This window comes from Rhea americana, unplaced genomic scaffold (genome assembly GCF_003343005.1).
Source record: "Rhea americana isolate MKP2758 unplaced genomic scaffold, rheAme1 scaffold_55, whole genome shotgun sequence".
NCBI classification, from domain to species: Eukaryota; Metazoa; Chordata; class Aves; order Rheiformes; family Rheidae; genus Rhea; species Rhea americana.
Window position 1 is genome coordinate 3,423,650 of NW_028186701.1, and position 26,567 is coordinate 3,450,216.

At 35.1% G+C, this 26,567-nt stretch overlaps 1 protein-coding gene across 1 annotated transcript in view; it reads left to right on the forward strand.

The window, feature by feature from the left end:
• Positions 1-7,353: 7,353 nt before the first annotated feature.
• Positions 7,354-26,567, forward strand: part of MAP3K7 (mitogen-activated protein kinase kinase kinase 7) — a 42,672-nt gene continuing 23,458 nt past the window's right edge. The window contains exons 1-13 of the mRNA XM_085318701.1: positions 7,354-7,380; positions 8,887-8,895; positions 9,069-9,179; positions 11,522-11,587; positions 12,430-12,475; positions 13,039-13,177; positions 14,297-14,421; positions 18,171-18,299; positions 19,424-19,554; positions 20,619-20,700; positions 21,952-22,100; positions 23,437-23,596; positions 26,242-26,322. Coding sequence (XP_085174827.1) covers positions 7,354-7,380; positions 8,887-8,895; positions 9,069-9,179; positions 11,522-11,587; positions 12,430-12,475; positions 13,039-13,177; positions 14,297-14,421; positions 18,171-18,299; positions 19,424-19,554; positions 20,619-20,700; positions 21,952-22,100; positions 23,437-23,596; positions 26,242-26,322 — 1,255 coding nt within the window. The remainder of the gene's footprint in view (positions 7,381-8,886; positions 8,896-9,068; positions 9,180-11,521; positions 11,588-12,429; positions 12,476-13,038; positions 13,178-14,296; positions 14,422-18,170; positions 18,300-19,423; positions 19,555-20,618; positions 20,701-21,951; positions 22,101-23,436; positions 23,597-26,241; positions 26,323-26,567) is intronic.

Consider the following 26,567-nt stretch of genomic DNA (forward strand, 5'->3'; position numbering starts at 1 on the left):
CCGCACCGCGTCCCCTCCGGTCCCAGGTGCCGCAGGGCAGCCCGGCCCTGGCGCAGGAGCCTCGTCGTCTGAGGTGCGGTTTCGTCTCTTGGGGACGTTTTAATATGGTGGCGAGCGCCGTTGTCGCCAAGGGCGAGCGTCAGCTGTGATTTATTTTCATTTTTTTCCTCCTTTTAAGTCTCCGTTTCTGCACGTCCCTGCTTTTTCCCCCTTCCATCCACCTAAATGATTGTATATCTAAAATCAGCACGCTGCTCTAAACTATTTTCCCGCGTTTAAGGCTGTGTTAAGTGAAGGGACACATAGCTGTGCTTTATTTCTTCTTTTTTTTTTTCCAGCGTAGGTTAGCAGTGTGGCAGTGGTGGGTCTGTAACGCTTCAGTTCGTGACCTGCACATATCGCACAGGAAGTGACGTGCAGTTTAGTTCAGACGTTCAGCGTAGCTGGAAGAAAGTGTTTCTGCCCTGTAGGTGGGAAGTTTCATGGTAAAAACGTTGCTTAAAATTCTTTGAGACTGGGATCAAACGGGTAAAGTACAGGATATCTAACGTGCTTCTGTCTATATTTCTTGTGAAAGTAGGATGGATGTGATTGCAGCRTAAGTTACAGCTTTCCTAAGGACTCAGTACGTATATAGCAGGGTGGTTAAGTCTCCCTGCCTTACAGGGTATTCTTACCAGGGGGAGAAAAAATTAGTGACAGGAGTTTCCACTGGAATAAAGTTGTTTAACACAGCTCCATACTGAATTTGGCAAGGCCAACTTGTAGAGCCTGGGCGTAACAGGCATCTCAGGCTGCTCAAATGGGCTTTGGGCTTTTATTCTTAGCTTAACATTCTTCTCGGTAATAATTAACCTCTTTTTCTTAGAATGCTTCTGTGGAAGTGCATTTAGTTTTGTGTAGTAGCTTCTGTGTGTATAACAACCATATTTTTAAGTGGTTTGTTTGCATATTATGTTGTTTATAATTATTGTACCGTGCTCACATGGTCTTGGAACATAAAATTTGCAGTATTTCTGCAGAATGCCGGAGTACTTTTTTTTTTTTTTTTTTTTTTTTTTTTTTTTCCCTCTCTCTCTCCCCACCTCCAGTAGTGTCACGGCAACTTCAGTTCTTTTACTGTAGCAAACGATGGAAATCAGCAGAAGATAAACTGCCTTCCAAAAGAGTGACTTTTCCCCTTTGTGTAAACATGGCAATCGTGATTATTCTTAATTGTTCCTCTTTCCTCTATGCACTTAACTGTTTTTAAGTGAGAGAATTTTATGGTGCTCAGGAACTGAAAGTATTTTTGTGTTTGATGTATACTGACCTTTGTGTAACAGTTAACAAAACACAGGGATCACATCACATACTTTTGGAGAAATGGCTTACTTTACCCAAAGAAGAAAATAAAGTTCATAGGAATTTAGAGATTGTAAAAAGGTGCACAGGGATGTCTCATAAAAGTGAGTAGCAYGTATAATATGTTACACATAGCACTTTGAACAAATAAAACGCTATACAAATTTTAAATCCTCACAACACTCTTGGGAAGGCTGCTAGCAAGGATTATGTTGCCATTTTACCTGTAGGAAATGTGGAGCCATGTAATGTGTAATTGGTGTAACTAGAGTCCATCATTTTGAAGTTTAATGTTCAGAACTTGGCTGAGTGCTGCATAGCCACCTAGCACCTACAGAGACAGGAATATATGCACAAAAATGTACATATAGGTGATGCCCAAGCCATAATTTATGGCTTATTTAATTAGCTTGTTGCATTAGCCTCAGAGTAGTTCATTGGAGGTGACCCATCTCTTGTAATGTAAGCAGGAGAGCTATTGATGAAGTGTTACTTCATGATGAACTCTTGCAGCATTTTGCTCTTTTTACCTGTCCTACCAGAAATTCTTATTAGGCAGTGTGGATACTGTAGTGTGGTACACAATTGAAATGTCATTGCACAGAGGAGGAAATAGTTTTTAGTTCACCTGTTTTATTGTGAAGTAGATCTTATGTTGCACCTTGCTTTTCTTGACTGTGGGTGTTAACCTCTTACATGTCATGCATTTCAGAGCAAGCAGTCAACTTTACAGGTATAATTTACAGGCATAACATACATTGTAAGTGAGGGTTTACTGTGCTCTTACTGTAGATCTAGAAATTTTCAATAATTTTTGAATGACTAAGGACCCCAAATGCCAAAATTTTAATGTATTTTATGGCRTTTAGATCAAATATTTCAAAACAGAGTGTCAATAGATCTGTACTGGAAACTCAAATTAATTCTTGTATAATCATAGCTTTGCTGTTGCATTATCAAGGCTGTCTTGTCAGCAGATAGCAGTTCCACTCTGCCGCCAGTTTATTAATAGATATTGAAGTTCTGGAATAGTTGCAGGCCCTGAGTCCGTGTTAATAAACTTAAGATCTGTAAGTGTACTTTCATTTTAATTTGGCTGAGCTCTCCTGGGCAATATCACAAATATACCATATTTTGTGTTTGCTATGATGTACGTGACTATAATACAACTATCCTTCAGTGCTACTTCCTGCAAGTCAAGCATGTCTCTGACTTAAGGCTGCCTTTTCATTATTAAGGGTTGAATTAAAATGTAAAGCTAGTTTTTMCCAATGAGTCAGAGTCAAATCAAAATTATGTGACACCGTAGAGGCATGTTCAAAACTAGAAGGGAAAAAACAACTGAAAACTTGGGTTCAACAGAAATGTTCCGTACTTTAGCATGCAAGTTTTTGGTTGTGTAGAAATGTCATCTTTTAAGTTTTCCTGTATTAGAGAGACAAACATTAGAAACTGAGAGAATAAAACAGCAGAATTTATCTGAAAACTTAATATAACTGAAATTAAGCTAACAATAAAAAGCCCCATAGTGCTATTCTAAAATCTTTTATCTAGTACTGCCATCCTTTTCCCACAAGACCTGTCACATCCAGGCAGTGAGCAGACTTTGGTTGTGAATAGTCCTGGCAACCTGCTCCCTGCCACTCTTTCCTGAAAATCCCACAGCCATCGTGTAACTTGATAACAGTCCCATACACGACCAAAATGCAGACCTCTTCATCACGTGCTGTGTGTTGGCCTTAGGTTGCACAGCCAAAGGATGCAGGTCTGGTCTTGTATGCTGTGGCCCTGCCCTGTCACTGCCTGATGTAGACCGGTTAAAAACCATTACCATGTTTGCAGAGTTGCAAGTTACTTTTGAACCGTCTCGAAGCATAAATTATTTGAAATCAACTAGATTTCCCACAATCTAGTTGAACAACAGTAATTAATTCCAAGGGGATTTGGGGAAGCGTGTTGCTGTTGTTTTTTGGTTTTTCTTTTTTCTTTTTTTTTTTTTTTTTTTTTTGTTTGTTTGTTTTTTTCCCTCCCCTTTTCCCGGCGCATGCAGCTGCAGCTGCACGGCCCGTGCCTCAGTTTCCCCGGCACCCGGTNAGAGTCATAGGTAAGCTTTCTAAGTATTTGTTTTAGAAAACCTACTTAAAATGCCAGCAACTAAGGATGAGCTGTTTATGGTATGTCCACCTACATTAAACATTTGACTTATGAATTTCATTGATGGAGAAGTGTATTGAGAATTCTATGTGTTGCTGACAATTATGGAGCAGTTCAGAGACGAGAATGATATATACAGCGAGGCAATTGGGTTTTGTTCCCTTTTGTATGTAGTTTAAAGATGATGAGATCCAGTGACCGATTATGTCCATTGTTGTACAAAGTAAAGGTGTTCATATAAATTGCTGCTGAACATGGAACTGATAATACCTCCTTATTTAACTTTGGTTTGTAAAAATAAAAATGCTGGAAGGACTGTGTCCAGTAGTAGAATACTCATTCTAAAAATAATCTGCAAAATTGGAAGAAGTTTAGAAGARGATTGCAGGAATGATTCAAGAGCTGAACAATGTTTTTTGATTTGAGTACCTGAGGCTTGGTTTTAAAGAACCAAAGATGTTAATCAGAATTGAATCTGAAGTAAGTAGCATCTGCAACTTCTTGGCCTTTTTCAGAAAGTAAGCTATAAAGGTGCTAAGTTGGGCACCCAGAAGCAAAGATGAAAAAATGAGGTACAGCCTTATCTCTGTAACTTAGTTTAGATACATTCCTAATATAATTCAAAATAGTATTTAAATTCYGTTTAGCTATAGCAGTGGAAGATGTTCCTCATTCATCTACAGAAGAAAATAGCTGTAATGTAAGCTAGAGTTTGCATTTATAGCATAAGTTACACAACACCAATTGCATGTGGATGATTTTGGCATGCTAATAAATCACTAATAAGCTAAACTTAACGTAAAATTTTATTTACTTGTACACATGCAAATTGATTGAATGAATCAAATTGCTTTCTGTAAAACATACTGATATTTCACTTGTAAAGAATGCTTGAGAAAGATACTTGCATCCCAGTGATGAAAACAGGACATGCTTCTATGAGAGAGCAGTAAATTTCCSTGTCTAGCAGCAGCTAAGGTCACAACTGAACGACAATGTTACTTATCAGAAATAAAGGGAAAGGCCTTTCCCTAGGGAAGAACCTAAAACAACAGTACAACCCTTCTGTGTCCTTTATTTGTCCCACCCAGTAGATTCTAGCAATACTTTACTGACTGCTGAATGATTATTTATTTCTCAAAGACCAGTAATTTTAGACTGTGACAGACCAGCAAGCCAAATTTTCATACTGAAGTCTTTCTCCCTGACTGCTTGATTATCCAGTATTTTCCGTTTAAAACAAGAATCTGCTGTCTGGGCTTCAGTAACATAAAAAATTAAATGAGACAGGTGCTTTGTTAATTATTGGTAATTAAAATGAATTTTAATTCTTGAGAATGCAACATAAAAGGTGGTTCAGTCTGTAACAAGCTGGGATAAAGTATAACCTGATAAACTGTTATCTCTGCTTCAGAGGCACGCATTTCTTTGGAACGAGTGAGCTGTYTAAATGTTAATAATATATTTTAAAAAGAGTTTGGGAAAACAYCTGTAGTTTTAGGAATGATACTTCAGTGCTTCATAAGCGTGTTTTAAAGAAGTTGAAAATAGAATGATTTCTTAAGACAGAACTAAATCAGGTAGTCAAATCACTGAGAAGTAGTAGTACAGTGTTGGGCAGCTCTGTTAGATGATGACCTGAGCAAGAACTGTCTGTATCAGTTTGTGACAATCCTAAGTTATGTCCATTTATTAAGAATCTAAGTTGCTTTTTAATCAATGGATTTTATTTTTTTTAATTTTTAATTTAGACAACTCCTTTTTTTAAGAAGTTGTGCATAGGTCTCTTACCTTCTGGCAAACTGTTTCTAGTTGCCAAGTGTAAAACTTACTTCACTTAAAACTAGTGGGATTGCTGACTGGTTTTATATTGTTGTTTTGGATTTTTTGTTTTGATTCCTCTGCAAATCCCAGAAAGGGAAGATGATGCTTAGAATTRGGTTGAATTTTGAGAATATTTGAGTACAAATAAACTTAACTAGTCAGAGAAGCTAGCTGTAAAGAACTGGCAAATCTGAACTCCCACTAAAGGTGCTGCCCACATGTTAGCTACAGTCATTTTGTGCTGTGGGTTTATTTGTTTCAACCTACCTAATAAAGTGCAGCAAGTGCAGAGGAATCAAAGCTGGAATTTGAGGCTGGCTGAATGAATAATAGAAAAAGGTAGGCATATATTTTAGGGGCTGTTCATGGATTCTTTAGGCACTTTATTTTTTTTCCCATTTGTATACTTTGTGTGTAGTAAGGGCAGATGTTTGAAAAACTGAAAATAATAGCATACTTTATTGGTACTGCTGGAACTGGTAGATACAAAAAATAAAGATACTAAAATTAAAAATTTGTTTGAGTTTTCAGAAAATATTGATGAGTAAATATTTTTCTGAGTCTTGCATTGTGTCCAAAGCTAAGAGATCCAAAAGTTCTGTTTATGTGAACCTTTCTTTCCCAAATTTGCTACCAACTAAAGGGACAGATAGATGTTAAAGATAATTTAGAGACWGCTTCCTATTTGGAAACACAAGTGGTTTTTTTTGTTTTGTTTTGTTTTGTTTTKTTTTGAGGTGGGCTGGGGATGGTTAGTGGTGGTKGTTGTTTTTCTGGAACTGCCTCTTTGCTCCCCCAGATCATTTTATTGCTGTATTATATGTTCAGCGAGGTTATTTAAAATGAAAAGCACCAGGTGTCCAGCATATAGAGCTAAATAACATGGAAATTTAACAGTTCTAGATAAAAACTGTTTTTCTGTATTTGAATAGGAAGAGGTGTGTGGCTAATACAAAATTTAAATTAGTTCTTGCAAAGTTTCAGCATTTGATAGAGGAAAAGGGTGCATCTGAAGAAGCATTTTCTTGTTTTGTTCTGGAGGAGAAAAAATCATCATTCATATCCCCTGAGATAAAATGCATCCTTAGCAGCTTAACATATCTGCAGTCTCTATATCCTGCATGATTTCTAGTCTACATATTTACCAGTCAGTATCATGTATCTTTATATACAGCATTTGTTACTATTTGTACACAGAGGCAGAGGTAATGTTTGTTCTGTGGATCTTACATAGTTTGTATTCTTTAAATAAGACTCAATACATTTATTTGGAAAASAGGCAAATGCCACTATTTTGTCATGCCATTTTGTCATGCAGTAAAGTACAACTTTTTACTATTGCRAATTTTATAGGGAGAAGAATAAATATATTTTTCAATCTGTAACCAACTGATTCTTGACAAACTTACTCTGTGGAGAAGGAGAAGCATTGGTATTATATTTCTAAACTTGTAATCTGCCCTATATTTTCCTTTTTTCTCTTATCTAGAGGGCAAAAATCTTTTACCAAAATAATGTGTTTATTTTTAGATTATTTTCCAAACATACAGTGGCACAGATCAACTTCTGTTTATTGATTTGTTGTGTCAATAATTCCATTAACTGTGCCTCATATAATTCAGAATATGCACTACTGCCCAAACACATGGTGTGGCATCAGCAGCAGGGGACAAGAAGGAATGAGTGTGAAGAAACTAAAGTTCAAACAGCTCTTCCCTCCTGTGCTATTGAATTACTTGGTTCTAGCACACGGTGTTGAAGGAGACTTTACTTAGAGTGTTTAAATTGTTCTTACAGTTTCTAAGTCTTTCTCCTTTAAAGACTAAATCAGGTGAAAGCTTGAAGGGAGAAAGTGAAACGTAAGTGGAAGCTGCCATGAGCTTCATTCCTGCCTCTTACACAGGATGTTTTTGCAATGAATGCTTTTTCCAGATTAAGTAGGGAAGACGTACTGGGATATCGCGTATAGTAAACCTCGAGGTTGTATCGGATCCATCATTGCTCCTGACAGTTTGCGATGGCTTTCACACGATGTCCCAGAGGCTGCGCCTGCCTAGTGTGGGATCTGCTCTTCTGTTTTCCCTGTATCCTAGGTAAATAGTGCGTTCATGTCCTCTCCTCAAGTTCAAGCCGCTGCGTAAGCAGACGCAGACAAAGTCACTGATAAATTGTTACGAAAGCTTGGTTGTTATGCAACCTTTAATTCTATTAAGTGTCTATGTTTTAATCTTTGAATATTTCTTTTTTTTCCGAAGCATCTTTTCTTTTTTCTTTTTGTTTTTTTTTGGAGGGGGGGTGGGGGATAATGTCATTAATAATTGTGACTTTTTGGTGAAAATTTTTGAACTTAATTCATAATTAGGAGATTTTTTTCACAATGTTTTTCTATCCAAAATAATCTTTGTKTGTAAGCTTTAGCCGTTTTAAGGAAGACGGTAGAAATAAATTCTGCCATAATAAGCTGCTRTGATAATGTTATTGGTAGATGCCTCCATTCCTCTCTTGTTGTTTTCTCTTCTCCTTTCCCTTTTCTTCCCCCTACCTCCAAAACAAGTTTTCAGTGGACAAAAAGTGTCTGTTTTGTTCCTCAAGATCCATACTAGAAATCTAGGACTAATAACATGAGCACCGCATGCTGTTAAAACGAGGTGAGGAAAGGCTGCTGGGGCCAAAATTAATTTCAGTCCTACCTAGCAAGCCCATGATCCCTTTCTTCTTTCCCTGCCCTTCTCATCTGGCCCCCTCGTGTTTTGGGAGAGTTGGAAGAACTCCCATCCTTTAGCTTCTTTTACAGTTTTGTCTGCCTTCCCTCTCTCCCTTTCCCCCTCTTTGCCTTTCTCTTACCAGGCATATGTGTAACAGCTTGTTTGTCTGTGCCCTTATCTGGCAGCTAGTCGCTGTCTTGTAAGGGCCTGGTTTCACCTTTAAATTGCAAATGCATGTTTTGCTGTTATTTTTGTGTGTTGCCATTTTTCCCCTGAAGAATGCAATGAAAAGAAAGAAAAGTTTGTCATGGTTTATAACTGATTCGTAATTGGAAGTAACCTCATAGAATACCCAAGGTGTTTCTCTGTCCTGCTTTCGTTCTCTGCTAGGTTTCAAAGAACATTTCCAAATTTTTAGCCACTGTTAATTTCACGTGAATTAGAAAGCATACATTAACCAAAATGGAGGAAGCATGGTTATGCAGATGCTGTACTTAGTTGGAGGAGCTCGGAGGATTTTACTGTTCTCATGCTATTGAGGCATCTGTGAGAAAACTGAAGGATAATTTTGAGCACATTGAACTCCTCTGCCATACTTCAACATAGTCCTGTACAATTATCTGCATCTAAGTTTCAGAAGTGTGAATTCCTATTACTAGCAAGTAGAAATGAATACAACAGATAAATTTGGCCAGTGAAATTATATCTTCATAAAAATAAATCTGCCATCGTTTCCCTAGTTGTCATCTGAGCAGATTTCACTTGAAGTAATTAAGATCTGAAAGACTAGTACTGCATACAGAATAATAAAATGTTTTGTATACATGTTTTTCTGTTTTTTTGTAAATGATCTTTAAAGGAAGCTGAGGTAAGCACCAGTTATGCCTTAACTGCATAATATTAAACTGCTATTGTGGAATTCAGGACTTCATCTATCTTCAGTTTTTTAACTTAAATTACTTTTCTATTTGTAAAGTTCTGTTCAGAAAAACAAAATCTTCTAAAATTTTAATTTCAATATTTCATGTTATATTGTTCTAGGTTGTTGGAAGAGGAGCCTTTGGTGTGGTCTGCAAGGCAAAATGGCGAGCTAAAGATGTAGCCATTAAGCAAATAGAAAGTGAATCTGAAAGAAAAGCCTTCATTGTAGAGGTACAATAAACTTGCTGGAAAACCTTAGGGGCTTTTTTTGTAGAGCTTGACTTCTTTTCCTGTTAAGTTCATGAATGCATTTAGTGTATTAAAAGCTGTGTCTGTACAAGGTAGATACAGTGTCTGCTACCCCCACAGTCCTAGACCCTCCATCATACAGACCTGGAGACCTGCTGGAGCACATTGTAGCTCCCTTAATTCACTTCCCATGGAACCTGTGGTGGGAAAGGGGGAAGAGGCAGGCACACAGGTGGGAGAAAAGTGAGTTCCTGGATTCGGTCCCCAGTGGCGTCAGGATGCTGCTGAACTACACACAGCAGTCTTGGAGCTGAGAAACACTGCCAGGTGCTGCGGTATGAACAGATCCAGAGTCATGTCGTATCTGCTCTGAATTAAAGTTTCTCATTTTTTTCAGTATAAGATTTAGACATTTATGTTTARCTAAGTCAGAGGGTTGGATTTTTCTTAAACTGTGAATGTAATCTGAAAATACAGTCAGGTTTTTCTTGTTCTTTTACAGCACTGTGAAAATTAATATTCTTTTACCTCTAATGGAGTGTGACAGCTTCAAATATGAACATTTACAGTTCACTGTTGAAGTAGTGCAGTCTTAATTATCTAAAGCATTTGTAGCCACATCTGTGTTAGCTACTTTACATAAAAGTTCTACAGTTTTGGGTCTAGTATCAATTATTCAGGATATTGGGGGGTTGGTTTCCTTATCTTCAGTTCAAATCTAATAATGACATAAAATTTCTTGAATATTTTACATAGTTTCTATCTGAATGTGAGATATTTGCAGTTGCTGAGAAACCCTGAAATTAACTGCAGGCATCCCTGTTTTCTAAATTTACAGCCTCTGCTTTTTCCACAATTTTCCAATGTTACATGCTTTTTCCTCCTACATTACATCCCTCATGCTCACAGTCATACCTGTTCTAACAGGACTCCTGAGGGCAGCCACTGTGGGACTCTGCATGCTTTCCTGCAGAAGAAATTCCCACATGTCTGGGAGTTTTTAAAATCTCTTCATACACTCCACTCTTTTATCTGCCCTAATAAGAGCAGGGCCATTAGATCCATACTTGAAAATGTTTCTTAAAATTTTAAGTTTTAATAATATTTAGGGGGGGTACCTTTAAGTTTATTAATATATGTATCTCATTTAAGGGCAAATCACCTCTTTATCTCTTCACTGTCTRCTTCTTTAGAAAGGTCAATATTTCCTAAAATCAAACCTTAGATAAATAATCTAAATGAGTTGTTTTATGTCATGTTACTAGTATTCAGTCAGTAAGAATCTTGGATGTTCAAGATATACAAAATAGATTAAGAATAAATCTCTGAAGATTAGAACTAAAAATGTGATATACTTAAGGGTTAAAGGAACTGTATTTGTAGTAGGCCTGTTGTGTAAATATTTAAATGTTGTTTATTACCATGGTACGTTTGTGATGTTATTAATTTTAGACTGGTTGAATAGGGAGTAGATCTGATTAGTCTCCTAGCATTTTTGTGTTGGAAACATATCTAAGAGAATCCCAGAAATATTTTAAGAATTACTGGGATTCAGGAAACCCACATAGTGCAAGTAGATACAACGATCTATTCTGTTCTATTAGAACTCCTAAGGTGCACAGGAAAAAAATAGCATCAGCTCCCTAGACTGAATGAAGAACAGCATATGAGAGTACATATGATGCAGATGAAGAGCAGCATGCGATAGCACAAAGCTGCCTTAGAAATCTGTGTAAAGGGAGAAAATTACTTTTTCGTATGCTCTTCTCTTTACTTGGAAAAGTTCAGTAGAAAATGGTCTCATTTCTGTAGCAGTCATGCATCTAAACACTAACAATTAGTACAAGCAGCAGCAACTCCTTGCAACTGTATCACCTTAAATCTCATGGCTTATTTTATAGTTATTTTTCTTTTTTTAAAAGAACAATAGTTTTGTATATTATAAAATATTGTTTATGAAGTCAGACAACCATGATTCCAACATCGGAGGCTCCAGGAAGAACACAAAGTTCAGAAAGCCATGGTTGCGCAGTGTTTATTATCTAAGTGGTTTTACTACTTAATGGAATAAATTATTTTCTTTAAAATTAATTTAAAATTTCTTTTAAATTCAATTCCAGTTGGACAAAAATCCAATTAGATAAATAAACGTGTAAACTAGGGCATCAGTCTTTTAATTCCTAAATCCCTGTTATATAGGGTGTAAGGGTTATGGAGGCATGTAAAATTGTAATTACAATTTTTACATATAAACTGTAAATGTGAAAACAAAGCTTTAGCATTTTTTTCTTGTGGTTTGAAATGAGATGTGATTTGTATTACAGCTTCGACAACTGTCACGAGTAAACCATCCCAATATTGTCAAGTTATATGGAGCCTGTCTAAACCCAGTAAGTTATAGCTAGTCATCTTACATCATATTGATAAATCTTATCATAAGCAAGCATCAACCCACAAAAGATATATTTTATATATATTTTATATGTTTTAGCCGCAGTAAGGATATATAGAGAGAGGTTGAGATTGATTGGTGTTTTTAATTTAACTTTTCTGTGGAAAAAATAAATTATTTCAAGAAAACCCCATACACTTTCTAGACACCTATTAAATTTCAGTTTATCTTGGTATTGTACAGAATGACATGTGGTGTACTATATACATAATTTCATTTGTATCTATATTAGCATTGTGATGCGTAGTTTGTGAATCAGTTCCAATTCCCATAGATGCAGTCTTCAAGAGTCGCTATTTCTGTCATAGCTGCAAATGTTCCTACAAATTCTCAAAGCAGAAAAGCAACGACTGTGTCAGGACAGATGCATCCTTAGTTAGTTCTAGTCTGGGATATTTAATTGGTTAAAATAATGTTCCATCACTATTTTTAGCTAAATTCTTTTGTCATTATGTTTAAATTTTTTTTGTAAGCTACTCTTAAAAAAAAAATAGCAGAGGCAAATGAATTGCAATTTGAAGAGAGAGCATTTGTTTTTCAAGATGACGGGGGTGGTGATGGGGGGAGGGGGCGTCGTTCTCTCCTTTCCTAGCACTACTAATCTCTTATCCCTAAATATGTACCATTCAAACTGATCTTGCACCTCATAGATAAATTTTCTGTTAGCTTAGATATGAACACATTGCAGTTCCTCTGAAAGCGCTTTCCTTTCAGGTTACAAAATATGTTGTCTGCCCCTACATTTAAAACATCCCTATTTTTTTGTCCCTTCCCCCGAAGGTGTGTCTTGTTATGGAGTATGCTGAAGGAGGTTCTCTCTACAATGGTGAGTATCACTTCAGCGTAGCGTCTTCCTGGAGCTGAAGTGCTAGTGTTAGGGRAATCATAATCTGATATGTAAAATTCATCTTGAATGTATTTTTTTTTTAAAGAATTCTGAATAGAAAATGGTTTACTTTAAAAATTGTTTTTCAGTACACTGATCTGTTTCTTGATACCAGATTTTTATATTTTGCCTAAGTTATTTAAGGTTTTTCAGTGGGAGAACTTCAGCTGACAAAACTGTCCCTTATTTGTAAATTCCCTGAGCACTTGTTTAGTGTAGACTTCATTAGGTATAGCTGAAAATAAGCATCATGGTTCATATTGGTAGTTATAGCAGAATGCTAATGAAAAATGTTATGAAAAAGATTGTCAAAATAATAATTTCCAGTTTTTAATTTCCATTATTTTTACATTTGGAAAAAGAGATTTTCAGTGGTAGTGATAAGATACTGATAAGTAACTACTTAGGTTCTGTAGACCTTTCTGCTGGGTATGTTGTTGACTCCATTGTATCTGTTGTAATATGCAATAAAGTTCTTTTTAGTTTGTGCCTTTGTTTTGCAGTGCTACATGGTGCTGAACCTCTGCCTCATTATACTGCTGCACATGCAATGAGTTGGTGTTTACAGTGTTCCCAAGGAGTGGCGTATCTCCACAGTATGAAACCAAAGGCTCTAATTCACAGAGACCTGAAACCACCAAAGTAGGTTTATAGCTAATATTTAACATGTTGCAATTTGAATTTAAGGTCATTTGTAATATATTTGTTTTATTGTTTTTGGAAGAAATACCTTTAATTGGTACTGATTTTATTTGATATAGTGTATTCTAAATGAAAGCTGTGCATTTGAGACTTCAGTTACAGAATAATGATGAATAGTGCAGGAAACAAACTGTACTCACTTACCGTTTGTTAAATATGAAAAACATCATGTTCCCACCCTCCATCCTGGAAAAGGATTTTAATAGGAACATGGTTTCTAAGCAGAGGCCTTAAAACGCCTTAAGTTTGCTACTACTGTTTTGTGGTGTTGAATAGGAGATCAGGAGAGTTTTTCTTGTGTCATACTTAACCTGGTGTATTTGAGCTCTTTTCCAATATGATCAATCCTCTGTCTGTTCTACATACTCAGCCAGAATCTCTAACCACTTCTCACCAAAGCAAAAGTGAATAGTATTCTCTCCATTCTGWTAATCTGACTTATCTTGCAGGGGCACAATCTTTAGATCTGACTCCGAAGATTAGGAGGAAATGGGTTTGGGGGTCAGCAACATCATCCCGTTTTGGTGGTGGCCTGCAGTTATACCAGATAAAATTATAATGTGAAACCATGCCATGAGTCTCCAGTTCTTTCCCTAGTTATGATTTAGACGGTTATTAACATGTAACTGAGTTCCTTCATTTAAAGAAATAATTACATTGACTGACATTAATGGGACTCTTGATCATTCTTCTTTCAGTAAAATTATTACTGCAATTGTTAGGTTTTTATCTCTGGCATATGAAATACTAATTTTGTCAACGTATGCTTTGTGGATTACTATGCCTACATATATTTATTTTAAATCTTTTGTGTACAAATGTTAATAAATTATTATATGTGTTTGTGTTTTGTTTTGTTTCTTTTACTRTTTCATATGCTCAGATTATGCCCCAGTGACCTTTACTTATTTTTTTCAAAATTATAAAATTAAATATTGAGAAGCAAACCTGCTAGAATTTCAATTACGTAAAGTTATAGTTGTTAGAATAAAGTTTCAGTGGTTTATTACCAGACTATTTTATCCCACAATTTTGATTTATTTTCTTTTTTCTTGACAGTTTGCTCTTGGTAGCTGGGGGGACAGTTCTAAAAATCTGTGATTTTGGTACAGCCTGTGATATTCAAACGCACATGACCAACAATAAGGGAAGTGCTGCTTGGATGGCACCTGAAGTTTTTGAAGGTAACAGTATTTACAGTGTCGATATTATGTGTTCTTTCTAAGAATGTAACTTTGAAAAAATTCTGATATAAGAAAAAAGAGCATCATTTACATGCACTTTATGTTAATAACCTTATTAAAGTTTAAAGTAAGAGGTAAAACAAAGTCTTGTCAGGAGCCTTTTGTTTAAAAATCAGTGACAGTAGCTTCTGTATGATTGTAAATTGGGAAATAATTATGGAGATTTTCAAAGAGTAGCACTAAGCAGATTGTACCATGTTAACATTAAACAGCTAATTACCTGAAGATCTGAAACCATTATTTGTTGATTTTGAGGTTTACATAAGTGGGACCTTTAGACTGTTGCTGTTTCTTATTTTACAACCATATGCAGCTGAAACAGCCAGCAGGCTTCTTCCCCAGGACTGTGCCGATTCTGAGATTTTAAATGTAATCTCAAACTCTTGTAACATTGAAAAATGCCACCATTATTTCACTCCATATTCTGATGAGCTTTTATCTTTAGAATTTCTTTGTTACTGTCTCTAAATTGAACATAATTACCTTCCTTTTCAGTCCCTCACTTTCTTATAACTCTATCCAAGTCTGCTTTTTTTCTTATCTCCTTCATAGTTTCTCCTTGTCTCTAGAGGTTTGATATACTTCCTCTTTTCCACATACTAAGGAACTCATTATTAACAGTTAATTTAGTTAAGTAGGAAAACAAGCTATTTCTTGGAATATAGCTAGGGAAGACTGACATTTAGTAATTAGGGAGAATTGCTGCCTGATTATTTAGGAAATAATCCAGTCATTAGATTACAAATTAGATACGTCTTAACCAATCAGGACCTTAGATTTAAGCTTATCGCTGTGAATAGCAGGGGGTTTGGAGAAGTCATCTCTGTGCTTTAGGAAACAGGAGTCCAATTGTTGCTGTATTTTGCAAGTGATCTCCCAGACTCTGCATCCAAATAGCCTCTTTTCTTTTTCTGCTCKTAATTAGAGAGGAGCAGCAAATTAAATGTCTGTACTTAACTTTTTGGGGAGGAGTTTCCTCCCAGACACCATCTTAAGAGCCTGTGTTTTGAAGGTACCCGATTCTCTCACATACTGCTTAGAAGACCTCCAAGACTGATTCTGTTGCACTCTAATGCCTAAAAATTTGTCATTATGGCACTTTATGTTGAGGCACCTACATTTCTTCTAAAACTTGTTCACAATTAAATGAACTTGTATAATTCAGGACTCTTTCTTTTGGAAGTAATTAGTCTGTGTTAAAGCTAGATTTTTTTTTTGAGAGTGAGAAATCCCTATCTAAAATAGATTATGAAATAAATTGAAAATATATTGTWATAGGGATTTACAGCACATATCATAATTTCTCTCAAAAATAAATTCAACAAGGCAGAAAAATGTAGATTTTGAATTGCAAATTTATTTTTTGGTTGACAGCAAAAGCCTTGGGTTTAAAGTTGTTTTGTACTTAATATCAGTAAATATTTTTAAAAACAAAGTATCAAATACAAAGACGCCTAGTAATTTTTATGACATAGCGTATCAAATTAATCTTGAAATAGTCATTAATCAGAATTTTAAAGTCAAATGTCTAAATTGTTAAGAACTTATTTGCATATACTATTGTATCAAATCAACAATGGAGTAAATGTTAATACTTAGTTCTGTTTTAGTACTGACAAAGATTTTTAGACAAGAACAATGAATGGGCAGGAGTTGTCTTTGCTGTAATGGCAGACTTAGAGTGCTCGTGGAAATAATTGCTCTGATATAAATACTTTCTTGTGATTTTAAATATTGAGGCACCTAATTTGATTTGCAGATCAAATAATCTAAATCAAAATAATGTCATTTAGACCAGGATTAGCTGAAGGAGCAGGTACTCTAGCCTCAGAACTCCTGTTAGAAAAAAATATTTATAATTGCTTTGGGATAATTGGATAAATTAAGGAATGATTGTGTGCGTCTGCTACTTATCCTGCCTTGTTCTGTTACATAATGAAATGATATAGAATATTCTTGGTATGTTAGATACTACTTTAGCACTGTCAATTTCCAAAGCTACAAGAGGACTTAGCCACAAAGGGAAAACTTACTTGCCCAAGCACGAGAATAACATTACCTCTCTGTCATAGGCTATGTGTCTGTGTCCTACTTTGTACCACATAGGATCCTCGTTCCTTCAATGGGACCAACCAATCATTTGCTGTTGTAGAAGGCTTTGTCCTCTGGAAAGCGACCTCAGCAGATCTTCAGATGCCAGTTGCTGTCAGAGAGTAGTCTAAAAGCTGTTGCTTTCTTGTTGCCACGGTAGTGTTTCGACTTAAGGGATGGAGAGCAAGCTCTTCAGTGCTTGGCTCCATGCAGTTGAATGGCAGTCTTGCTGGACCCCCATTTGCCATTACTGGGGAGGAGAACAGCTGGTAGAAGTGAAGTGTCTAGGAGGGAATGAAGATGTAACCGGAAGGGCTATGGCTGCATAGGAGGACAGACTGTTTCGCTTTTGTTAGTAATCTGCCGTTGTTGACTACTACTTGTTTTTCCAGCATCTTTGAAAAAAACTGACTGATGAAGCTGGCTTTGACATTCCTCTTTAGTAACTTCTGAACCCATTAGGCCATATTTAGCAAATTTGAGAGAGTGTAAAGGGTCTTAGAGATGCTACATTCTTAAAAGTTTTGTAAAGTCAGCCTCTGGGAGAAGTCCAAATTAATGCCTCCGCTGAGAGAGGGCTTCTGGTTCACACTGTAGCCTGTCTGTTCTGTTTGGCTTGCAGGCTGGCCAGTCTGCAAGAGCTGGTCTGAGAGTATGCTGCGCAGTTTGTCGGAGGTATAGGAGCAGAAGATGATGGCTTACAGGGAGAGTAGAAGCTGTTGCAATGGTTTGTTCTATGATGGATATCCACATGAAACTAGGCTTCATTAATTCCACTACTTAYGAAATGATTTACCTCAGCAATGCTTTCTGATTGCATATTACCAAAAAAATCTCTTGGTTATTTTATGCTGTTTTTGTTTCATGCCTAAAGACAGATGAACAAATCCGTAGCATTTATATTCCTGGACTTTATTGTCATGTCATTGGCCATTCACGTTTCTTTTCAGTATTTGCATAAGTTATGATTGTAGAGCACAAATTCTTCTTCTGCAATCTCTGAACATTTTTATTCTTTATTTTATTATCACCTAAATGTCTTCTGCAGCTTTCATGGGAGACCTAGAAATACTTAATTTATGATGAAAGAACTTGGAATAAGTAATGACATGACAATAAGAAAGGAGTAAATAAGGTGGTGAAGAATTGGGAAATCTATTGATTTGTTCACCTAGTAACTTACTGGTTCTGCTAAAATTTGTAATTAATAAACAGTGATGGATATGATAAAGATGTTACTGACTGACATGTTGTGACTGACAGGAGAGAAGTAAGTTCAAGGAGAATACTGAGAGGAAACAAGCCTCATCAGTAAGTCCTGAATGCAGGAGAGTTTTGAAACTTATTAGATCATGTTTGGGAAGACTTCARGTGAAAAGAATGACTTCTAGAGAGAGACATTCTTAATTGGTCGTGCTGTCAAATGATTTCAGACTTAAGTTAGCATAGATCAAACAGCTTTAGAAAACACTTTCTGTCTCAACAAAACTAGTATGAGGTGAAAGGAAGCATATAGAACTATTTATCAGCAGAAACTGTACTTCTTCTTAATGTATTATATAGAAAAGAAACAATTTATTGTGATGGCTTTTTTCCAGGTAGCAATTACAGTGAAAAATGTGATGTTTTCAGTTGGGGTATTATTCTCTGGGAGGTAATCACCCGTAGGAAACCTTTTGATGAGATTGGTGGTCCAGCTTTCCGCATAATGTGGGCAGTTCACAATGGTGAGTTGAAAATACTTTACAACATTTAAAGTTGTATATTTGACCCATAAATTTACTAAACACTAACTCTGCTGCTTAAATAAATAGTTTTTCAGTTTTATACCTCACTAAATGTGCGCATTTGTCATAAAGCCTTGGTAGTTACACACTGCCACCTTTGTGCCAATATGGGATTTTTGTATTGGTTGCTACATTGCTTGTCTTTCCCGCTATGTATAATTGTAGTGCATGAACAAATAGGGGAGGAGAGCTGATTTTGTTTTAAAAAAAAAACGGTTTTTGCTTCTCTAGATTTTTATCATGCTTCATCGTACTTGAAACCTATGTAGCACTTTTACTTGATGTCTTACTTTTTATGGCCAGCATGTTTTAAATGCTTGCTGCTTTCTGTACACAATGTCACTGCATCTCTTGTGTTTATACACAACCAAATGTTTATAAATTGTATTTGTTGTTAAAATAGTAAAATGAGTAGAAACTTGAGCAAAGAAACAACTGAATAGTGTGTAGTACATTTGAAGTAAAATACATAATTGAAAAAAATACATATTTTTTTATATATATAAAATTCTGTCTTGGGCCATAAAAATATGGCCCAAAATTGATCCTTCCACTACTTAGCAATATTTCAGGAAGTTCTTAAGAGCAAAAGCTGCCTCAGAAATACTATTCTTCTTTTATGAGTACAGTATTAAGAATCAAAGACTGACTACTGCTTTATTCCTAGCATTAACTAGAGCTTTACTCTTTAGAAAGTGGTAACATTTTAATTACCCATTGTAATTATCATTGCAATGCATCTTGTCAGGTAATTTGTTCAAAGCACTACTAAAAGAAGAGCTCACTTATTTCTTCATGCTTGTATGTAGCTGAGACTTGCACATAGTGTAAGCAAAGGAATGTTTTTGKCAGTGTGGGTGGTTTAGGGGGGCAGTATTTGTTTGGGGGGAGTTGTCTTGGGGGTGAGGTGAGATGCAATTAAGTACAGGCAAGTTCCTTCAGACTATGATTAGCTATACGTTTTCCTGTACTTATGTAGCAAAATACCAGAAAGAGGTCAATCACTATCAGCCTTTTTATGGTCCACTGAGCGAATTAAGGAGTTTTTCTAACTTCAATTGTAGGTACTCGGCCACCACTGATCAAAAACTTACCTAAACCAATTGAGAGTTTAATGACCCGTTGTTGGTCCAAGGATCCTTCACAACGACCATCCATGGAGGAAATTGTCAAAATAATGACACATTTGATGCGGGTATAAGATTTGTTTTAGTATCATAATCATTTTTTAAACAATTACTTTGTGAAATTATGTTATGGAAGGCATGCCTTTTTTTCAGTGTTTTCTCCACACTTCAGATGCAAATTATCAAAGCAGAATTTGTAGGCAAGACTTTAAAAAGATATGAAACATAGTGGCAGAGAAGAGCATAAATTCCATTCCTCTGCTTACAGGGCCTATGCTAGATCAAACTAATGCTAGTTGGACCAGCAAAATTTTGGCTATTACAGAGCTCTCCTCTCTTGTTGCTTTTTCTGTTTTTCTAACATGGAGATATAAGCAAGTCACTTTGCCATTTCCTAAATTTTAACTGGTCCCCTGAAGACCAGAATATGCATAATTACGTTCTTGAAGACTGCAGAGTGAACAGATGCTGTCTAAGTCTGTAATACTTTTGTCAACAGCAGTACTGTTTCATATGTCAGTTATTTCAACAACTTTTTTTTTTTGGCAGGGAGGGTAGCAGAAGTTTTTATTTTGTTAAATAATCTAAAACTAGAACACAATATGGATAGAACACTTTGAGCATAGCATGTGTAGTATTCGCATCCTTTTCTAATCCAGAAAGCTTTCCATAGAATGCCAACAAGCTGAATTCCTTATTTCTTAAGGCTTTCATTTGCAGTAGTGTCCTTCCATAGTATTAAATATTATGAAAACTTGTTGGGTTGATAAGATATTGAATATTCATTGTTCTATCCTTATGCCATGTTACGCTGGGTACTGCCTGAATGGCATCATGGAAGTGATTCATTATGATTATCACCGGTGCAGAGTTTCTTGGGGATATTCTTATAGAACTAGACTAAAAAAGAGATATCAATGAGAGTCTGCTATAATGTTTCATTTGTAACAAATATGGAGAAATTAATAAAAATAGTCATGTGTTTTGTAATGTATTTTTTAAAAATACTTGCATTTATTTCTCTTTTAGATAAGTAAATTAGAAATTTTTTTTTAACTACTGTTTTAAAAAATCAAAAACAAATTTGTAATTATATATTTTTAATTAAAACATTACTTTTTTTTTTCCACAGTACTTTCCCGGAGCTGATGAACCTCTTCAATATCCTTGCCAGTATTCAGATGAAGGCCAAAGCAACTCTGCCACTAGTACAGGTACACTTGTATAAATGAGAGAAAAGAACAGGGAAGTGAAATGATACAGGTGGATTATAAAGCCCAGTCTCACCTTGATTTTGAACTTGAATTGGAAAGGCTCACCTTTCCAAAATCTTAAGCATTGGCAAGAGTCTGGTATTTTATTAATATCTTCCCCGACGTGATGTTCAGTGTTTTCATCCAGGTAGTTTTGCTGAAGTAGACCAKGAATGAGAATGAACATATGGATAAAGGCTATTTCAGAGTGTCCAGGTTTAAGGTCTCCCTTTTTTCATGAACATTGGTAGCATTTTTCACTCATCTGTAATGTTTAGGAGCTAGTATTTTTTAATATTCTACTGTTCTAGAAACTGTAGCTGCTTTCAGTTGTGATCTCCACTTTTTAAACTTGCAGCTGTTTTATTTTAAGCTGCAATAAGTATACTAATGTAAACCAGGTATAAAAATGCCTTTTATTAGAGGAAAGGTGAATGGAACAAAACCTGGGCTAGGATTTCAGATGGTCTTGGCCCCAGAAAAAAAAATTATAATAGGAAATAAAGATCATTCAGTCCTTTCATTTTGTAGAGTAGTTTTCATCCTTTATTAGTTTTTAGCTGAAGTGTCTTCAACTTCTACTATGTGTTTGTGGTGGGTTGTGGGGTGTTTGGAGTTGTTTTTTGTTGTTGTTTGTTTTTTCCTTTTTTTTTTCCTCCAAACCAATTCCTACTTTTCTGGATAAAATTCCCTGACTGATTTGCAACTTAATGACTTGCAAGTTACATTATAGAATCTTTTCAATTGTAGCATTATACTGACTTTACTAGCTGTTCTCTTCATTCAGCACATGATTTTTAAGATGTAATTTATCTTTTTAAATTATCAATATATACTGACTATTACTTCAGGTATTTGTTTCTCTGTTGTTATTCTAAAGTATGATTAATGATGAACCTTGTCATTAATTGTGAATGAAGGTGCTGATTGTATTGTCTGAAATTGTTGCAGTAGATGTTAAATTAACAAAGCTAAACCTTGAGTTTGAAATGTCATCCTAGTACTTATTAAAAATATTCTGGCTTTTTTCTCCTTTTACGTGTTTATATGAATGAATCTACAGAAATATGCAACACGGCTTTTATTAAAAGTTTTCAGAAAATTACTTTAAAGCAAAGTGAGGCTTCTGAGTAGACCCCAGAAAAGAATACACTTTGGTATTTTTAGTGGAAAGGTAGTTTCTTAATTATTTTTCCATGTTGCTGATTCTAGGTTCATTCATGGACATCACTTCTACAAACACAAGTAACAAGAGTGATGCTAACTTAGAACCAAGTGACTTTCAAGGAACTTCTACCAATGACACTATTAAACGTTTAGAATCAAAATTACAGCAAATGAAAAATACAGCTAAGCAGCCGGTAAGCAAATGCGTGGAATTTTGAGCCATAATAATGAAATAGATTTTAGCTGAATAAATGCTAGATAATGCTAGATATCTATTTTAGTTTATTTTTTTCAATTTAGTGAAATTCAGTGGTCTTTAAATGTAAGGACTATAAATGTACTATATGTTTTTTTTGCATATCCTGATAGTCCGTAGATACATAAAATTTTTATTAAACACTCACAGTCCTTTTTTACAAAGGATTGTAGCAAGGAGGATATTTCACTTGTAAATGTAGACATAAATAGAGAGTAAACTAGATTCCTCTTTGCCTTGTACTCTTGCTTCCTGTAGAGAAAAGTAATAACACTTTCTTCATTGGTGGTAGTAACCAGATGTTGTTTCCAGGCGATAGCTGCAGTTAACAGCAGTGGGCTGGCATGTCCGTAGTGAAATGAGGACAGAGTGAAACAACATATGCAAAGCAGGAAATAGGAAGAATATAAGTCAGTAAGGAGCTCGAAGTGGCAAGACTGTATTGTACACTTCTGCTTTTTTAATTCAAAATTTGTACATTGGGTAGTTGCAAATCAAATAAATTTATTTTCTAGATAACCATTTGCTCTAGCTGCACGGGAATACTTTGCARGTAGTCTTGGACCCTGACGGGGAAGTATATAGGTGGTTCTCAGAGTAAGTTAGTTCACTACTTTAAGTTAGTGGTAAGCTGAGTTGGTCACTAACATAAGTTAGTGATCCTCCCTCAAGAAATACTTTGAAGATATTGAACTTAAGAAAACATTAGTATATTTTCTTTCAAAAGTAGTGCAAAGTTGGAGCCAGTTAGTTATAGTAAAGAACATAAAAAGGCAAGAAAATTACTGAATAATTCTGAAAAGATAAATCGGGAAGCTCTAATAAGATATTGCTGAAATACCAAAACAATTCACTTAATTTAAAAGGATTCCCTAGTTTAAAAATAGCATTTATATTTGAAACTCACTTCTTTAAGTTAGCACCAAAATAATAGTATGACACAAAAGGATTAAGCATTTATATGAATTATGAAAATACTAAGTTTTATTTCAGCTGGGATGGAAAACTAGAAAGATTCTTTTGTCCCAACATTGGCATAATTCTACTCAATTTCAGTCTRAGTAAAGTTAGGTTCTTTTGAAAGTTGCAAGGTATTTGGTTCTATGCACCAATAATAGCTAAAATATTTTCTTTTTTATAAACCATACAATTTTAAATGCTATAATTTTTAAATGCAAATTATAGAAATATATTTTAACCTACATACTTAGCATGTTATGGAGGGGCTCCTGCAGATTTTTTTTTTCTTTTTAAAAATGTGGTTGTTGAAACAGGGTGATCCTGGCCGTTTGAGTTTACCCCCATCTCGTGGGAGCAGTGTGGAGAGCTTGTCAGATGTTCGTGGGCGACCACAGTCAGCCCTTGTTTCAGGAGAAGCCAAAAGGATGAGTGCTGACATGTCTGAAATAGAAGCAAGAATAACTTCCACCACAGGTAAAAATAAAGGGTGCTTGGGGAAAAGAATGAGGAACTGGAAGAAAGGAAGGAAGATTCAAAACATAGTAGTCTTACAGAACGTTAATAAGATTAGCCATGTGAAAATACTTAAACTTTGCATGTATTCTTTATTGTCATTTAAATGTGGAGGAAAATACGGCATTTTTAGCAGTTGTGCACTCAACTTAAAATAAATAAATAAATAAATAAAGTTGAGTTTTGCAATTGAGTGCTTCTAAGGTTGCAGAGAGATTAATTTGTTGAATTAGACTTTTACCCTTCTAAAATAATTTTGAGATTTTTAAATATCAGTCCTACTCTGAGTGCATAAATGTTTGCCTTTGCATCCAATTAATGTTATTCCGTATCTGCTGTCATAATTATTGCTGGGATAACATTTCTTCAAGGTTATTCTAATCTATTGGAATGAAAAGATGGGTTTAAAGTTTGGCACATTCCCTAATAAATTTTAAAATCCTCTTTGACAGAAGTGGGTTTCAGAAAGAGAAACTAGAAGATTACTTTATTTATCAGTATAACGAAGTGCTTGTATCTCTTAAAAACACACACACACACACACACACACACACACACACACACACACACACACACAGGTACAGGTGTGTTGCTGGGTTTGCTTCAGGTAGCTATAAACTGTTCTGTCTAAATATTAAATCCCTGAGTGAATTGGAGTTTTATGTAAGTATACATACATAATTTTATGATGAAAACAATTTTTATTTTTCCCAGAAAAACAAATTAATAAAAGTGCGTATACCTGACAAACACTTTCTTGTCTCTTTTCTTCATCAAAGATACTGGTTTTTAATCCATGCAAACTTTAGGTTTAAGTTTCATATATGAAACTTTTTCTAACAGCACATAACCATATTTTGAAATTATAAGACAAAATTACCTTGGTTAGGCCGGGTTTATTTAGTTCGTTTAGTATTTCTCCACCAATCTTAAAATTATGGTTACTGAGTAACCATAATTAATAAGGAAATACATATCATATTCTGGCTACCTTCTGCATTATGACTATTTGATTTTTATTCTTTACTGTATTATAATTACTCCAGGATCCTGTTCTACTAAATATTGAAGATACTCACGAGATAATACTATCTTGCCCTGAACTGTTTTTATATTAATGTTTTTATTTTAAGCCCTTACGCTAAGATTTGTTTTCTGTACTGTCAGTATTTGACTGGATGACTGTGTAGCACTTCTCACCCTGAATATCTCTAAAGGTTTTCTAACACAGAAGGCAACTCTATACTTACCTGATGATAACATGTTGTTTTCATTTTTAATTATGTCAGGACTCACTTTAGTCTCTGACACTATAAAGTCAAAGACACTATAACATCAAATATTTTTGACAATAGCAGAGATAACTCCAACCCTACATTGTGTGAGGTTTTTAACTTTCCTTATTTGTCTTTCATAAATAGATTGTTTTGAGTAGTAATTATTATTTCAGAATATTTTAAGATTTTTGTTATGACTGCAGGGTTTCTTTTTCTTACAGCAAATGCATATATTTGATATACTAGTTATTTAAAAAATACTTTAGGTATTAGTGGTCTACTGGAAATGAGACCAAACTTACCTGATATTTTTTTTAGAGAGGTGAAACAGCACTGATTTAGTGGGTTGGATGGGTTTTTTGTTGTTGTTTTTGGTTTGTTTTTTTTAAACTGTGTGACAGAGATGATGATACACTGTGAACCTGAAGAAAAAATTATGGCTGGGTTGAGTTTGGGGTGGTGGTAAGAGTAAATAAGTTAAGAATTATTTTATTTTGTTTCATCTATTGTTAGATTAAATGTAAGAACAAATCACATAAGACAYGTTAGTATTAGGTAGCAAGTTTTAGGTGGATATGCTGCAATACTACATTTGGGAGATATAATTTTCTCCAAGTAGGAACTCTATAATCTCAAACTATGCAAGTGGCAAAATAAAAATAATAAAAGGGGATTAGATTTTATTCCAAAGTACGTAACGTTTGTTGAACATCATTCAGAAATGGAAAGGTTGGTGGTGATACTCTGTTTTCAAAACAAAAAATATTCAGTAATAGAACAAAAGAATAGAAGGCAGGAATGATTATCAAGTCTACCAGAACACTAAGCGTAATTTAGAGACAGGTTAGATTTCCCTTAAAAGGAAATGATGATTCAAGGAAACAAAAGATCCAACTAGTAGTCTGTCTGTAAATACGTATGCCTGACACTAAAGAGGAAGTATAATACAAGTTCAGGGAATCAAGAATATTTATATATTCTGAATATACAGGTGACCTGAATGATTTGATTTAATCCCTTTTTGGATAACTACATTTGTTTTCTCCCTTCTTTGTTGCCATGCTGCTTTCTGTGTTTGACTTTTATGTTGCTAACTCTAACTAATTACACATTGTTGTACTGATGGCTAGTTCTGCATTTTTGCTTTTTAACAGTTGCTTTACTATTTGTAAGCATGAGTGGAAGGCAATGCAGTTTATTCTGCATGACATATTCTGCATGAACAATAGTTTAACAAAATTTATGAAAAATGCAATATTAGATATTCAGTAATTTTGCTATTGCCATTTTAGTGTTTTGCATGTGTATTGTGTATGTGTATTTTTTCAGCCTATTCCAAGCCTAAACGAGGCCACCGTAAAACTGCTTCATTTGGCAACATTCTGGATGTCCCTGAGATCATCATACCAGGTATCGCAGACCAGGTGAACGGGTCTATTGATTAAGATGCTGGAATAATGATCAGACTGCTAAAAATACTTTTTGCTCCAGCTGCTCTAGGGCAGAGCTAGAAATATCCTGATAAAATTTTTCACAGTGTCTCTGTAGGGAGAAGCTTGAGCTCTTAGTGCCAACTTTTTATCAGTAAAGGTTTTTTTCCTTTATGATACTGATATTAGATTCTTATTATGCAGCAAAGGTATTTATGCAGTATT